At 44.7% G+C, this 16,679-nt stretch overlaps 1 protein-coding gene across 1 annotated transcript in view; it reads right to left on the bottom strand.

Annotated features, from left to right (window-relative positions):
* Positions 1-16,679, bottom strand: part of LOC146798081 (cytochrome P450 2A13-like) — a 989,478-nt gene that overhangs the window by 331,373 nt on the left and 641,426 nt on the right. The window contains exon 6 of the mRNA XM_085625294.1: positions 15,179-15,320. Within this exon, the coding sequence (XP_085481420.1) occupies positions 15,179-15,320 (142 nt within the window). The remainder of the gene's footprint in view (positions 1-15,178; positions 15,321-16,679) is intronic.

The raw sequence follows: 16,679 nt of genomic DNA, 5'->3' as shown, positions 1-16,679 counted from the left end.
TTCACATACTTACAGTTCTTCATCAGACAACTCGGTCTCTTAATGGTTCGGTGGGGACGGATATGGACGTCTGGACAGTCAGGTTCTCCTCCATTATGGGTCGCTCTCGATGGCTGGTCACGGGTGTCCGTTACACTAAGTCTCGTTTCTCCAGTGACAGGACCATTGAGTAGTTCTTTAACTTTAGGACTGCACTTCTGAAAGTGCGCCACATTTCGGGTGATTCTCTTCTCATCCGATTCAGCAGTAATCATGGTTCCCTTTTGTTTGGTGACTACTAGCGGAGCTTCATGATAACGACAATCGTTTTTCTTTTGCTGTTCTTGTTTCACTAGTACCCAGTCACCTTCGTGAATCGAGGACGGTGCAGCTCTTCTACGACGATCTGCATACGTCTTCATTCTCTCCTTCTTGAGTCAGTCAGTGACAGCTATGTCATCTGAGTCAGAGTCGTGGGATACTGTTCTATCATTCCAGTCAGCCATGGGTATTCTGGTGCGCACTGGCCGGCCCAGAATTAGAGTCGCGGGGCACTTACCGGTAGTGGAATGAGGCGTGTTTCTGTACGCTCGCAGGACTTCATTTAGGACCATTTGAGTGTCTTGCCGCGACACTTCAGCCTGTTGAACGGCTTTCTTTAAGGTAGACTTAAATATCTCAACCATTCCGTTGGCCTGTGGCCAAAGAGGTGTATTTTTGCGATGCTTGAAGTTGAGATGCTTGGCAAAGTCCGCGAAATCTTGACTGTTGAACGGAGGTCCATTATCCGTTTTCACTATTTTGGGAATACCCCAGGCGGCGAACACTTCATCCAAGACCGGTATTGTGCTGGACGCTTTGGTTGACGCAATGAGTTGTGCGATCGGAAAAAGTGAGTACTCATCCATGATAACCAGGATATATTGTCCAGATTTAAATGGCCCAAAGAAGTCTACAGCAATATGCTGCCACACACCCTCCGGCAATCGGGACATTTGCAGTGGTGCGGGAGGATCAGGTCGACTGACCAGTTGACATTCCTTCAATGTGAGCTCTACCATTTGATCTAGCGCTGGAAACCATACTCGCTCCCTCAGTGCTCTCTTGGTGGCCACAATGCCTCTGTGGCCTTCAGGTGCCAGATTAATAATGCCTTGCCGTAAATGTCTTGGGATGACTATTTGATTGTCTCATGAGAGCAGGCCATTTGTGGCTACTGACAGTTCCTCCTTCACGTGCTTGAAAGCGGCAAGTTCATGTCTGTCAACTACGCTGTTTGGAGTGTTGACATCTAAGTATCTCCAGTCATTGTTTTGTATACGGTGCTTTACGTCTTGCAGAGGGATATCTTCAAGAGTGGCATCTAAGATGGCTTCCAGCGGGACTGATGGTGGTCAAGCCTGATCCACCACAAAGCATATGTATTCCTCGGCTACGGACGATCTGCACTTGGTTGTCTCTTTGGGGTGCCTTGACATGTAGTCAGCAGGGTTTTCTGCTTTTCCGGGCTTGTGCACAATTGTGTAAGTGTATTCTTGGAGGCGAAGGCCCCAACGTTCTATTCTCGGTGGCATCTTAGCTCGAGGATTGCCAAAGATGGTGATGAGGGCCTGATGATCGGTGATTAGTGTGAAATGTTTTCCGTATATGAAGATGTGGAAATGTTCACAGGCCCAAACAACAGCCAAGCTTTCTTTCTCGGGCTGTGAATATGCTTTCTCCATCTCAGTCAGGCTTCTGCTGGCATAGGCAATTATGTAACGCTGGTCACTTTCAGAGTCATATTGAGCTAGAATGGCTCCCAGCCCCATGGGACTGGCGTCTACGGTGATTTCTGTCTTTTTCTTCGGATCAAAATAAGCCATGTTGTCGGCTGACTCCACAGCCGCTTTAATTTCGTTAAAGGCTTGTTCACATCCCGCCGACCACTGGAATGGACAACCTTGTTTTTTGAGTTGTCTCAGGGGATAGCTGATGGTTGCATAGTCTTGGATATACCTGGCACAGTAGCTGGCCATCCCTAAGAAAGAACGAACATCTCCTGCATCCCGAGGGCTGGGGGTGTCATTAAACGCAGCCACTTTGTCTGGATCTGGTCTCATTCCCGCCTGGGAGAAGATATGGCCAAAGAACTTCAACGTGGACTTATGGAACTTACACTTGGCTTTATTTAACGTGAGGTTGGCTTCCATTAGTGCATGACAGACTCGTTCTAGGGAGGTGTCGTGTTCTTGTGTTGTGGACCCATGGACCAGGATGTCATCACTGTAGTTTAGTGTATTGGGGATGTGATGAATCGTTTTTCTAATGGCTTCTTGAAAGATTTCAGCAGCAGAGGACACTCCAAAGCTGAGTCTCTTGTACCTGAATAGACCAATGTGGGTTGAGAAAGTTGTGATGTAGCGCGACTGCTCGTGTAACTCCAGTTGGTGGTAACCTTTATTGAGGTCCAGTTTGGAGAATATCTGTGCTCCGTTGAGTGACGCAATCATGTCACTGATGTGTGGCCCGGGGTGTCTTTCTCTTTCAATGCTGGTGTTGGGCGCCCTCATATCAACACACAGACGGACTTTGTCAGGTTCGCCTTTTTTCGGCACGACGACTACTGGAGAAACCCAGGGTGTAGGTCCATTTGTCCTTTCAATGATGTCGGCTTTGAGCAGATCCTGTAGCTCCTGTTCGACTGCTTGTTGGAGATGAAAAGGGATCCTTCGATGGTGTTGAGCTACAGGAGTTATTTGTTTGTTAATGTGTAGTCGAATTTTGCAATGAGCCATCTTTCCCAGGCCAGCAAATAGCTTTGGAAATTTTTGAGCCACATCAAGTTCGTCATCAACCTTGTACAAGATGTCCACTAGTCTTAGCCGCTCAGCAGTCGGAAGACTCAGAAGGCTGTCAGTCTCTGGCCCTTTAATGACATGGATGTAGGCAGGAATTGTGCGATGTTGATACGTGAGGTGCGTTGAGAACTTTCCCAAGCACGGGAGTGGCTTTTTGGACATCCAAGTGTAGACTCTCACATGAGCAGGGCTCAGTTGCGGGGGTGACTTCATCCTCTGATATTCCGCCACTGGTAAATAATTGAGAGAAGCTCCGCTGTCCATCCCAAATTTGGTCCAGTGCGTGCCGATTTGGATGCTGAGCCGAGGATATTTCTTCAATCGGTCGGGGTCAGCGACCATACATACGTATTCATCACTGTCCTGCGAGATGGGAGACAGTGACCTTGATTCTGGAGAAGACGCATGTCGGGATGGATAACTTCGGTGAGACTGACTGCTGGAGCGGGACGATCCTGTTGACGAGTCTCTGTGATCACGTACTGCTTTGGCCTGGTGACGCGTGCTTGAAGGTCGAGATGACCTTTCCTGATCTCTCTGTTTGTCTTTTCTGTAGGTTCCACATATGTTCTCAAAATGGTTCTCCCCTCCACACTTCCTGCATTTCTGACCCATAGCGGGGCACCCGTCCGTGTGAGGAAAATCATAGCCACATCGATAACATTTGAGATCACGCTCCCACCGTCTGTTATTTCGACTGGAGCTACGACGTCTTCGGTTCACAGGTTGCTGCTGTATATTGGACCGGGATGACCTCGGCTTCGCTGGAGAATATCTGCGTGTGTTGTGAGATTGAAGCCTGAGAGCTTATTCACGCTTTTCATTTCTCCCTGCTTCCATCTTTTTGGCATGCTCTTCAGCCTGATCATGCACCCGTGTCATCTCCTCAATTTCGTCCAGCGAATAGCTTTTCTTTAACAGTTTCCGTCTTAGCGATTCGGACTGACAGCCTTCAATAACCCTCAGACGAAGGGCATCTTCGGTCGATAAAGAGTCAAACTCGCAATAGCGTGCCAGACGTCTAAGGCGTTTGATGAAAGCGCACATGGGCTCTTCTTTTTCTTGAGCCGCCAGGTTAAACGCGTATCTCTCATAATCAATGTTCTTTTTGTGCAAGAATTTTCTGTTTAAAGCTTCACACACATCAGTGTAGGAGGCCACATCTTCTGCAGGTAGTTCCTTTATAATTTGGCCGACGTCTTTACCTATTAAATTACGTAGTGCTATCAGCTGTTGACCGGCGTCCGTCACGTGTGAACCCTTCATGAAGTCTTCAAAATCCTCAAACCACTCCTTCCACCGAAGACCCATGCCTCCTCCCGTTTCGAGGACCATAGGTTCAGGTGGACGCAGAAACGACACTCCAAGCACCCCTATATGTCCAACATTGGCTTGCGCTGGACCTACTGGGGGAGGTGGTGAAGTAGACATGGTGATGAAGCGGCCTTGCAGTTGACATTACCAATGCTTGACGATTTTCTGACTTTTCAGTTGAATTTATCAATGCTTGATGAATTTCAGGTTATTCAGTTGCATTTATCAATGATTGATGTCTTTTTGGCTTTTCCCAGTTGCATTTACCAGTGCTTGATGCTTTTTTTTTTAACTTCGCATGACTTCAAAATGGCCGCTGGGACTTCCTTGCAGGGGATTGGTGCAGGCGCCTGACTTCAAGATGGCCGCCATGAACTCTCGCGCCCCACGAGATTTGGCCTTTCACACACCGGCAGCAGCTCCTCAAGCAACCGGACCTCACCCATCAGCCGAACACGAAGGAAGGCACTCACTCACAGGTACTGGGGCTCAACAACACGTGACTGGGGTGGGCACCCAGATCGCTTTTGCATGCAGCACACGTGGGACCTCCACGCTGCTCCAACGTCGGGGGGCTCACAGGTGTCCCTCACTCCTTCTGCGCTACTCCCACATTGGGGGGCTCTCAACTACCCCTCAGCCCTTCAGCGGGCCAGACACGACCGGGGTAGGCACCCGGATCGCGACGCGCCAAAATGAACTTGGTCGGGGTAGGCTCCCGAACCACGCCACAGAAATCCTGGAAAAGCGCTCCACACGCTCGCACAGCCCCTCCTGGCAGCCGCACTCACAGGGCACGCACCCACACCGCATGGGCCATGGCCACCCTCGTCGCCAGTTGTAGTGTCCTAGCCACAGAGGACACAGACGCAGGGCCAGGATTCTTTTAACTCGCTTTATTTGCGACCTTCCTTCATCGGTTCCCTCTCATGACTGCCCTTCCCCAGGGCATGACTCCGCCTCCTCCCTTTTCCCACCCTCAACCAGCCTTCTCAGCGAGGAGGTCCTAGCGCCCAATGTTTGAATGCAATACTACAATGCACCTGCTGAACAAACGTTTATTTGCGCGAAACGTCACCGTTACTTTTACTATAGGCTTGTTTCTTTGACAGTGTGAATTGTAAACCACTTAAGCACCTCGAAGTTGAGGTGCTGTACAATGAATAGCGAACAAAATGAATTACTCAAGCCTTAAAAGTCAGTTTATTTTGGGAACCTGGCTTCAAACTTCGAAAGTTGGGGTGAAGGGGGGGAGTACATCTGTGTGCCGAGTGTTGCTGATGCAAGCTAAACCCGTTGCGGAGTTCGGAGCCCCAGCTCCTTAACCAGCGTTTTTAAAATGTGATGTGCACATTTTATTAGAATACCGATCTGAACACGCCTGGTCGCCTGCTTCCACCTCATACCCCTATTAACTATCTATGCCTACATTTGTATGGAGTACCCTTCTCTCAATGTGGAGCACAGAAGCGCACATTGGGTGCAAGTTTCATATATTGGAGCGCAGTTTCACTCAGATGTCTCAAACCACGGTCATCATTTGATGAAAGCCTGACACTTTGCAAGCACTGCCAAACACAGACATTCAGGCAACTTAGAATATGCTTCACGTGTCTTACTTTAGGACACCTAGTTTCATGAGAAAATGGTGAAATAAATAACAACGAAGAAAATGTTGTCAATATGAGGAAATACAAGGGGGTCTGGCGTAACTGTCAAATAGCGTGGAAATTATGAAGAGAATCAAGACCCTTTCGACCACAATTAGAATATCGATAATGACTGCCTCATCTATTCTTCAAACAAGCTCGATCTAAATAATTACATAATGAATTCATTAATTACTTAAATAATTACAACTTTTACATAGATTCCCCGCTGACATGTTTAAGCAGTCTGTTTCAGTTCCACACAACGTATATCTTACTACTCTACTTAGTACGTAGTTTCAACCTGAGGTCTCACCTACGGATGTAGACTTGCTGTCAAACCCACTAGGTCGCATTGCTAGAGTGAGAGCCTCAAACCTTTGAGCACAGTCATGATCTCAAGTACTTGAAATCCTGCTCAGAGTCTGCATGTCTAATATCTTAAAGCACAGTTTCAGTCTCAGCCAACTTCTGGCTTAAAACATTCAAATTGTACTTAAGAACTATCTGGGATCTCTGCATTGGACAAAGTCCTGCTGTGTATTCTGGTACTCACCCAGTCTCTGGCTCGATCTCAGCTTTCTACCTTTCTGCGTTGTGACTACTCATGATGTGCCTCCTACAAGTGTGTCAACTCGAGTAGGGCAGTCCAGGATTGCGGCAGAGGCATGGGGGAGGGAGCGGGGTTCACATTGTGTTGTGCAGCAATAACCACTCAATCTGCCATTAGGAGAGGGGTGGGGGGTCACATTCAGCGATGCGCATTTGCGATATACTAGCAATGCGCTCCCACCACCCGGTGTTAGAATACCAATACACTAGCGACAAAAATACATTACGTTTTGTATAGAATGTCGAAAGTCCTGGAAAGCAAAAGAATAGCGTACATACACATTTACAATAAGGAAGAAATACTGCAAGACGTGCTAAAATATTATGCATGAATTCAAAATAAATACAGGGATGCGTTTGGACTAGCACATATTAGATCTGAATCGTTGATCTCGAATATATCAAATAAACTAAATCTGAAATGCCAGCTTATACACAGGTCTACACTGCCAGTGTTACGTGAGTGTATTTCCCATCAGTGAGAGGGATGTAGTTGGACATCTGCTCCTATGGTCTCATGGAAATACTGCATCCTCTGACAGGGAGAGATGGTCCAGTTGTTGGAAGGCAAAACAACACTGAAACTGAAATAAAGAACTCCACTGTCGGAAAATAAAGTCTTAAAGAGCAAAAAAACTGGAGGTCAAATTAAACGGGCGCTATTATCTCTCACAGTACTTCAAAACAATCATTTACTGAACATGTCCGCGTTCAATGTGGCTTGATGGTGATAGGTCACTGCCGACCGCCACAGAAATAACACCTTCCCATATCATTGACAAAAAGTGTTCAAAAACCGAATATCCAAATAGTTTTATAACATTTTCCAAATTAGAATTTAAGAGACACGATAAACGGTTGAATAAATGCACGGCATTTTCAGATATTGTGTTTTAACGATATCATTGTTTATAACACCATCTGGGCTAATTTATATATCTACCAATCTGCCATTAGTAGTTTAAAACATCCTGCGCTTCGGACGGGTACCATGCTGCACTGGTTATGGCATATTGATCAACAAAACGCCAACGGCAGTCCTGAGACAAGCATTGGCCACGCGGGAAACAAGCATTGGCTGCGAAAGTGAAACTGATGAATGCCGCAAAAGTGAAACTGATGAAAGTGATCACGCGGCCTGCTGCAGTATAGAGAGGGGGGGCGTGGAGGCCAGCAGAGTAACGCGATCTGTGGCGGGGGAGGTAGAGGAAATTGAAGCACAGAGAGAGGCACATAAAGCGCGCGCCCGTGCACATGCACTCAAGCTCTAGGCCGGCCATGGCAGTATCTGGTGCAATTGTTTTACCCCTTGCTAAAAGTCGAGCAAGCAGCGTATGCGCTGCTCGAGGCTCGACCTAAAAAGTACATCATATAAATGTCACCATACTGAATCAGACTTGTTTCCAGGACTATGCTATTTGTATTTCAATGATGAATACATATACATACAATGGATGCTGTATATATTTGTGGGCCCTTGGGTATTTACTTTCTTTTCTAAAATGATTGAGCAGCTTATAGAGTAATTAGAGGATCAGTAGCTTGGATGATGTCATTAACGATGTCTTGTGAGATAATGTCATTGATGTCAACAAATGATACCTCCCTGCTTGGGGCTCGGCGGCCTTCTAGAGAAACCTACTAACCCAACACATTTCTGAAAACTAGACAGCTGGGGATGGGTTGTATGAATCCCCCAACATTTACCTTCACAGAATCCCCTGCAAACCTCAGATTTAGCTGGAAAAAAATCAAATTTTTCTCAAATTTCTGTATCAGAAAGATGTGGGATCACCAACCTGACACAATTTCCTACCACCCAGTGTTCCCTCACATCGCCCAATAAAACTGGTACCTCACTTGTGTGGGTGGGCCTAGTGCCGGCGACAGGCAAGGGTCCAAAACCTATTGTGAAGGCATCAATATTATTTATTACAAAATTACCATGTTTTGCAAGGGGGGGCACCTGTGTATTTGGCCCTAGGCATGGCGGCCATCTAGGGAAACCTTCCAAACCCACACATTTCTGAAAACTAGACACACTGGGGAGTCAAGGGAGGTATGGTTTGCACGGATCCCCCAACGTTTTCCTACCCACAATCCCATGCAAACCTAAAATTTAGCTGAAGAAATCACTTTTTCCACACATTTTTGTGTGGGATCAACGTGCCGGCACAAATCTCCTATCACCCAGCATTCCCCTTGTTCTCCGGAATAAAATGATACCTCACTTGTGTGGGTGTGCCAAGGGCCTGTGACTGGGAAGTGCCAAAAACATAGGGATTAAGAGTATAGCACAGCAAATTCTAAGTGCTACATTTGTGAAAAAAAATGTTTTAGCCAATTCTGCATTGGTCAGCCACACAAGTGAGGTATTATTTTACTCGAGAGATCAAGGGGAATGCTGGGTGGTAGGCCATTTGTGCCGGCATGGTGATACCACAAACAAAGTGTGGAAAAAAAGTTATTTTTTCAGCTAAATTTGAGGTTTTCAGGGGATTCTGGGTAGGAAACCTTTGAGGGATCCATGCAAGCCAAACATCACTGGACTCCCCAGGGTGTCTAGTTTTCAGAAATGTACGGGTTTGGTAGGTTTCCCTAGATGGCCGCCAAGCCCGGGGCCAAAAACCCAGGTGTCCCCCATTGCACAACCAGTTTGTTTTGCGATAGGTAATTTTTATGTCTCCAAAATATGTTTTGGGTCTTTGCCTGTCGCGAATACTTGGCCCACCCACACAAGTGAGGTACCATTTTTATCAGGAGTCCTGGGGGAACGCTGAGTGTTAGGAAACTTGTTTTTTTATACTAGGTACTATCCCGGCACTCTAATGTTGAAAATTACAGTATCACAGAGTATAATAAGAGATAACATGTGATAGTATAGTATTTAAGCACAGAATTTATGCTGTCCCCCACAGATCAGAAAGAACGATACTGTCCCAACAAGTGTCTTTAGTCATAATACATGTCATTTAATTTGCTTGTTTCAAATGTACAATATTCAATTATTACATCAAACATGGACCTGTTCTCCTAGTATTTGGTTATGACCTGTACAAAAGGAACATAAGTCTGTTCTCCAGTGTCTCACACGTAGTTCAAAAAATACAAAGTTCAATTGCACAATACAGAGTCGATCCCTTTGCAATGCACTGGTTTCCCGTGCAGTAGGAACCAATATCACAGTGTCCAAGATTCAGTAAAGAGGTGATCCAAAAAACAGCCAGACTTATGTTCCTTTTGTACAGGTCATAACCAAATACTAGGAGAACAGGTCCATGTTTGATGTAATAATTGAATATTGTACATTTGAAACAAGCAAATTAAATGACATGTATTATGACTAAAGACACTTGTTGGGACAGTATCGTTCTTTCTGATCTGTGGGGGACAGCATAAATTCTGTGCTTAAATACTATACTATCACATGTTATCTCTTATTATACTCTGTGATACTGTAATTTTCAACATTAGAGTGCCGGGATAGTACCTAGTATAAAAAAACGTTGCAACCACGAGTGCCCCTTCTTTCGGGCTTTGTGGCTAGTCACATCCTAGGTAGTGGGATGCTTTTCTATCCTGATGGGCACCGCAAAATGTCCTAGCTACTAGGGAAAAGATGTGCGACTGACAGTTCCATCACTACCGCAGTTTAAATAGATGTTAGGAAACTTGTGTCAGCCCGGTGATCCCACAACTTGCTCACTCAGAAATTTGAGAAACATTTAATTTTTTCTGCCAAATTTGAGGTTTGCAGGAAATTCTGGGTAGGGAACGTTGGTGGATCCACGCAAGCCATACCTCCCTGGACTCCCCAGGGTGTCTAGTTTTCAGAAATGTGTGGGTTTGGTAAGTTTCCCTAGATGGCAGCGAGTCCGGGGCCAAAGACCCAGGTGCACCCCTTGCAAAACCAGGTCGTTTTGTGATAGGTAACTATGATGTCTCCACAATACGTTTTGTGCCCTAGCCTGTCACTGATACTTGACCCACCCACACGAGTAAGGTAACATTTTTATCGGGAGACCTGGGGGATCACTGGGTGGCAGGAAATTTGTGTCAGCCCAGTGATCCCACAACTTTCCCACTCAGAAATTTGAGAAAAAGTTCATTTTTTTCAGCAAAATTTGAGGTTTGCAGAGGATTCGGGGTAGGAAAATGTTGGGTGTCCACACAAGCCATACCCCCCTGAACTCCCCCGGGTGTCTAGTTTTTAAAGATTTCTGGGTTTGGTAGGTTTCCCTAGATGTCCGCCGAGCGCTGGGCCCAAAAACCCAGGTGGGCTCCATTGCAAAGCAAGGTTGTTTTGTGATAGGTAATTTTGATGTCTCCACAATGCGTTTTGGATTCCCTGCCTTAGGCACTTGGCCCACCCACACAAGTGAGGTGCCACTTTTATCAGGAGACCTGTGGGAACACTGAATGTTAGGAAATTTGTGTCCGCCCGGTGATCCCACAACTTTCTCACTCAGAAATTTGAGAAAAATTTCATTTATTCAGCAAAATTTGAGGTTTGCAGGGGATTCTGGGTAAGGAAATTTTGGGGGATCGACGCAAGCCATACCTCACTGGACTTTCCAGCGTGTCTAGTTTTCAAAAGTGTGTGGGTTCGGTAAGTTTACCTAGATGGCTGCAAACCTGGGGCCAAATACCCAGGTGCCCCCCTTGCAAAACCAGGTTGTTTTGTGACAGGTAACTTTGATATCTCCACAATATGTTTTGGGCCCTTGCCTGTCACTGGTACTTGACCCACCCACAGTAAGGTAACATTTTTATCAGGAGACCAGGGGGAACACTGGGTGGTAGGAAATTTGTGTCAGTCTGGTGATCCTACAACTTTCCCACACAGAAATTTGAGAAAAATTGCATTTTGTTCAGCAAAATTTGAGGTTTGCAGAGGATTTGGGGTAGGAAAATGTTGGGGTGTCCACACAAGCAGTACCCCCTGAACTCCCCCGGGTGACTAGTTTTCAAAGATTTCTGGGTTTGGTAGGTTTCCCAAGATGCCTGCCGAGCGCGGGGCCAAAAACCCAGGTGTGACCCTTGGCAAAACAAGGTTGTTTTGTGATAGGTAATTTTGATGTCTCCACATTGAGTTTTGGACCCTTTCCTGCCTCAGGCACTTGGCCCACCCACACAAGTGAGGTACCATTTTTATTGGGAGACTTTGGATAATGCAGGGTGGGTTGAAGTTTGTGGACCCACACAGATTCCAGGACTTTCAATCACAGAAATGTGGGGAAATTGTGTTCTTTTTTACAAAGTTTGTGGTTTGCAAGGGATTCTGGTTAACAGAATCTGATGTGAACCACACAATTCCCCCCTCTTGGATTCCCCTGGGTGTCATGTTTTCAAAAATATATAGGATTGCTAGGTTTCCCAAGATGCTGGCAGAGCTAGAGCTCAAAATCCACAGCTAGGCACTTTGCAAAAAAAGGGTCAGTTTTCATTGTAAAAATGTGGTTTGTCCATGTTGTGTTTTGGGCCGTTTCCTGTCATGGGCACTAGGGCTACCCACACAAGTGAGGTACCATTTTACCAGGAGACTTTGGAGAATTCTGGGAAGATAGAAATTACTGGATCCATGCAGATTCCAGAACTTTACATTGCAGAAATGAGACGAAAATCATTTTTTTTTTACAAAGTTGGAGGTTTGCAAGGGATTCTGGGTAACAGAACCTGGTGAGAGCCATGCAAGTCATGCCCTCCTGGATCCCCCTGAGTGTCTTGCTTTCAAAAATGTATCGGCTTTCTAGGTTTCCCCAGGTACCAGCAGAGCTAGGGTTCATAATCCTTATCTAGGCACTTTAAAAAAAGGGTCAATTTTCACTTTAAAAATGTTGTGTCCGCGTTGTGTTATGGCCTGTTTCCTGTCTCGGGCACTAGGCATACCCACACAAGTGAGGTACCAATTTTATTGGAAGACTTTAGTGAAAGCAGAGAGGTTGGAATTTTGTGGATCCACACAGATTCCAGAACTTTCCATCACAGAAATATGAGGAAAATTTGTTTTTTTGTGACCAGGTTTTCCATTTGCAAGGGATTCTGGGTAACAGAACCTGGTGAGAGCTACACAAATCACCCCCCTTTGGTGTATAGTTTTTAAAAATGTATAGTTTTGCTAGGTTTCCCTAGCTGCCGGCAGAGCTAGGGTTCAAAATCTACAGCTAGGCACTTTTTAAAATAAAAGTGTCCGTTTTCACTGTAAAAATGTTGTGTCCATGTTGAGTTTTGGCCTGTTTCCTATCGCGGGCACTAAGCCTACCCACACAAGTGAGGTATCATTTTTTTTGGAAGCCTTTGGGAAATGCACGGTGGGTGAATTTTTGTGGGTCCGCTCAGATTCCAGAATTTACCAGCACAGAAATGCGAGGAAAATCTTTTTTTTTTTACAAAGTTGGAGGTTTGCAAGGGATTCTGGGTAACAGAACATGGTGAGAGTCGCATAAGTCACACCCTCCTGGAGTCCCCTGGGTATCTACTTTTCAAAAATGTATACGTTTGCTAGGTTTCCCAAAATGGCAGAAGAACTAGGGATCAAAATCCACAACTAAGCACATTGAAAAAAAAGGGTCAGTTTTAACTGTAACAAGGTGGTGTGTCCACGTTGCGTTTTGGCCTGTTTCCTGTTGCGGGCACTAGGTCTTACCACACAAGTGAGGTGCCATTTTTAACGGAAGACTTTGGGGAATGCGGGGTGGGTGGAATTTTTTGGATCCATGCAGATTTTAGAACTTTCCATTACAGAAATATGAGGAAAATGCTTTTTTATTTTACAAAGTTCGAGGTTTGCAAGGGATTCTGGGTAATAGAACCTGGAGATAGCCCCTTAAGTCACTCCTTCATGGATTCCTCTAAGTGTCTAGTTTTTAAAAATGTATAGTGTTGCTAGGTTTCCCTAGGTGCAACCTGATCTAGGGTTCAAAATCCACAGCTAGGCACATTGCAAAAAAAGGGTCTGTTTTCACTATAAAATGTGGTGTGTCCACGTTGAGTTTTGGGCCGTTTCCTGTCGCAGACACTAGGCCTACCCAAACAAGTGGGGTACAATTTTAAATAGGTGACTTAGGGGAACACAGAATTGTAGAGCAACTGTTATTACCTATTGACTTTCTATGCATTTCTGCCTTCTAAATGTAAGACAATGTGTAAAACAAATGTCACTATAATTCACATGCTATTATGGGTACCCACAATTTCGGAGATGTGCAAATAGCTACTGCTTCTAAACTCTATTTTTTGTTCCCATTTCAGAAATACATAGGTGTTCTTGATACCTATTTTTCACGTTTTATATTTTTCCAAATGAATTACTTTATACCCGGTGCACAAATAAAAAATCATTTCAAGACGCAGCTCAGTTATTGGCCCTGAGTTCCTCAGATTCTTGGTGAACCTACAGTGCTATATATCCTCACAACCAGAAGTGTCCTGCGGATATAACGGTGTATTGCCTTACAAAATCTGTCATACTTAGAAGAAGTTACAGGTGAGAACGCTAGAAATAATTGTGGGCTTTTTCAACTCATTTTCAATTTTTCTTATTTTCAACTGCTAGTTTCTATAAAAAGAACCTTGAAAACCTTGAAGGATCTACACAAATGATCCCTTGCTGAATTCAGAATTCTGTCTACTTTTCTTTAATGTATAGCTTTCCAAGATCCATTATTGCTTTCATGGCCATTTCTACCACTAACCGGAAGGAGTTTGAAAGCACAAAAAAATTGCAAAAATAGGGTATGCCCCAGTACAATGCCAAAACTGTGTAAAATATTTTGGTTTTGTGACAAAAGTCTGTGGGCCATATAATCAAGAATGGCAATAACATTATCGCCACTTTAGCGGCAGGAAACTGCCACTAAAGCGGCGATAAGGGCCTTGATAATATGCCCTAGAGAATACCAACAGAAGCCTAGGTTTGTGGTCCTTCACACCAGAACCTGGGCTTCTATTGGAATTCTCTAGGGTATATTATCAAGTCTTTTATCGCTGCTTTAGTGGCAGTTTCCTGCCGCTAAAGCGGCGAAAATGTTATCGCCGTTCTTGATAATATGGCACCGTATGTCCCTGAAAGCAAGGAAGATGGTGATGTCAGCACCATAAAACGCTTTCTTCTGCAGCACTTTTTTCCCTTTTTTCCCCAAAAAACAAAATGTATCTGTATTAATTTCTGGGTCCCCTCCAGGGGAATCAACAAACCCAGGGTACCTTTAAAATGCCCAAGATGTTGGAAGAAAAGGATGCAAATTTGGTGTGGATACCTTATGTGGACAAAAAGTTACAGGACCTCAGGCGCAAACTACTCCAAATAGCCAAAAAAAGGCTTATCACAGGGGAGGAAAAGGCCTAACAGCGAAGGGGTTAATGTAAGTTTAACATCTTATTACCAAACCGAGAAAGAACATCTATTTAATCTTTGTTTTTTTCAGTCAGTTTCTACTGTTATTAACATATTCAATCAACTCCTCCACTGCACGCAGACTTTGGCCATTCACAGCAGGGAGTTGGAACAGGCCCACCCCCTGTAGGTGGCCAATGCATCGCAGCCTGCCCTCCATGGTCAGGTTGCTGCTTCTGCTTCTTCTCCTCGCCCCTCTATTCTACATCTGCATATCCCAGCCCCCACCTACTGCACTCAGTGGTCAGCTTGCTGCCCCTGCCACCTCCTGCCTGCTCTCTTTTCTCCAGCTGTACGTTCTAGAGACACTGTGAAATAAGCATACTGACAGACAAAGGGATGAATCCACAGTCTTCAATAAAATTTCAATTTTCAGTAATATTCTTTACCTTGAATTTCGGGATGCTTCATGAGAGCAAGTAATCCGTATTTGGTAGTGGTGGTTATACTCTCAATGGCACCAATAATAATGTTCATAACTGTCATGACTAAATTCATGATGGTAAATACAGGTGATGGATTGTCTTTTTCCTGCAAATAAAATAAAATAAATTAATTTATTAATTATTTACATTTTCAAACCTATAGATCAGCCCTGTGGGCAAGAGAGAAACAAATTATAAGCGAAGGTATGCAAAATAGAGAAAAATATGTCCATGAGACGGATAAGCTTATGATCCATAAGGCATAATTGTGAGCCGGATAGATTGAGATTGGCTGAAGAGGTGGTTGGTTTGATAGGTAGGTTGTCAACCCCTGTGTGAATAAAGCAGAATGCAACCAATATGCTGAGAAAGAACAACTTCTTCCAGAGCCTCAGAGTATGAAGAGAAAGTTGGTTTACATGTCTTTTCGTTTCACAATTATCATTTTAATGCCAGCCTATGGCAGATCCATGGATTAGCTCTAGATTGTTGTGCAATAAATAGCCTTTGATAGCAAATTTATTGACAATATAGTTTTTTAGATGAATGGCCTTGAAAGTAAGGAAACAGACTTTAAAAACAATCATACCTGAAGGTAAAACCAGTGTAAATCTCCCAGCATTGAAAGATATAGTCAAACATATTATGACTCCTGTCCTGTCAAGCTAACACATGGAGTAAGTAAGTAGTATATTTGCAGAGCGCACGATTGCCGAAGCATCTTGGCACTGTGGGTGGCATGTCCAGTGTTGTCCAGGCAAGTAGCTAAATTATTAGGCGGGGAAGAGCCAGGTATTGATCATTTTCCTAAACTGATGCCTGGTAGGCTGTAGCCTAACGGTGGTTGGCATCCTGTTCCAGAGTTTGGTTGCCCGGTAGGATAGGCTTTTCCCTACCCATCTGGCTTTTTGGATTTTAGGAACCTGAACTAGCCCTGCCTTGCCTGATCTGAGACTCCGTCTCGGGGAGTATCAGAGGAATTGTTTCTGCATGTCCAAGGATCCCTCAACACATATAGTGACTTATGTACCAGACACAGGGCTTTGAATACAGCATGTTGTTGGATCGGAAGCCAATTGAGCTGCCTAATGCTACCGGAGATGGAGTGGTTTTTCAGGATTTCAAGTAGTAGTTGTGCTGCGGCATTCTTCAGTGACTGTAGTTTAGCTATCTGGTACTTGTCAATGCCCAAAAACAATGAGTTACCATAGTCTATATTTGATAGGATTAGCTGACTTATTACCAGTTTTTTTAGATCATTTGAGATGAAGGGCAGGATCTTACGTAGGATCTTCAATACGAAAAAGCAAGAGGAAGTAAGGAGATTAATCTGCCCTGTAAAGTTTTACAACAAACGTGGGACCCGTGCTCACTACGCCACTGGAGTCAAGCTATCCTGGCTGATGACGGCTGATAGCCAGAAACCGGTCCTAGGATGCTTGATTCTGGTCCAGGGAAGACATGG

Source organism: Triturus cristatus, chromosome 9 (assembly GCF_964204655.1).
Source record: "Triturus cristatus chromosome 9, aTriCri1.1, whole genome shotgun sequence".
In the NCBI taxonomy this organism is placed as follows: Eukaryota; Metazoa; Chordata; class Amphibia; order Caudata; family Salamandridae; genus Triturus; species Triturus cristatus.
Note: the sequence above shows the minus strand (reverse complement) of the source record. Positions and strands in the feature narration are given on the sequence as shown.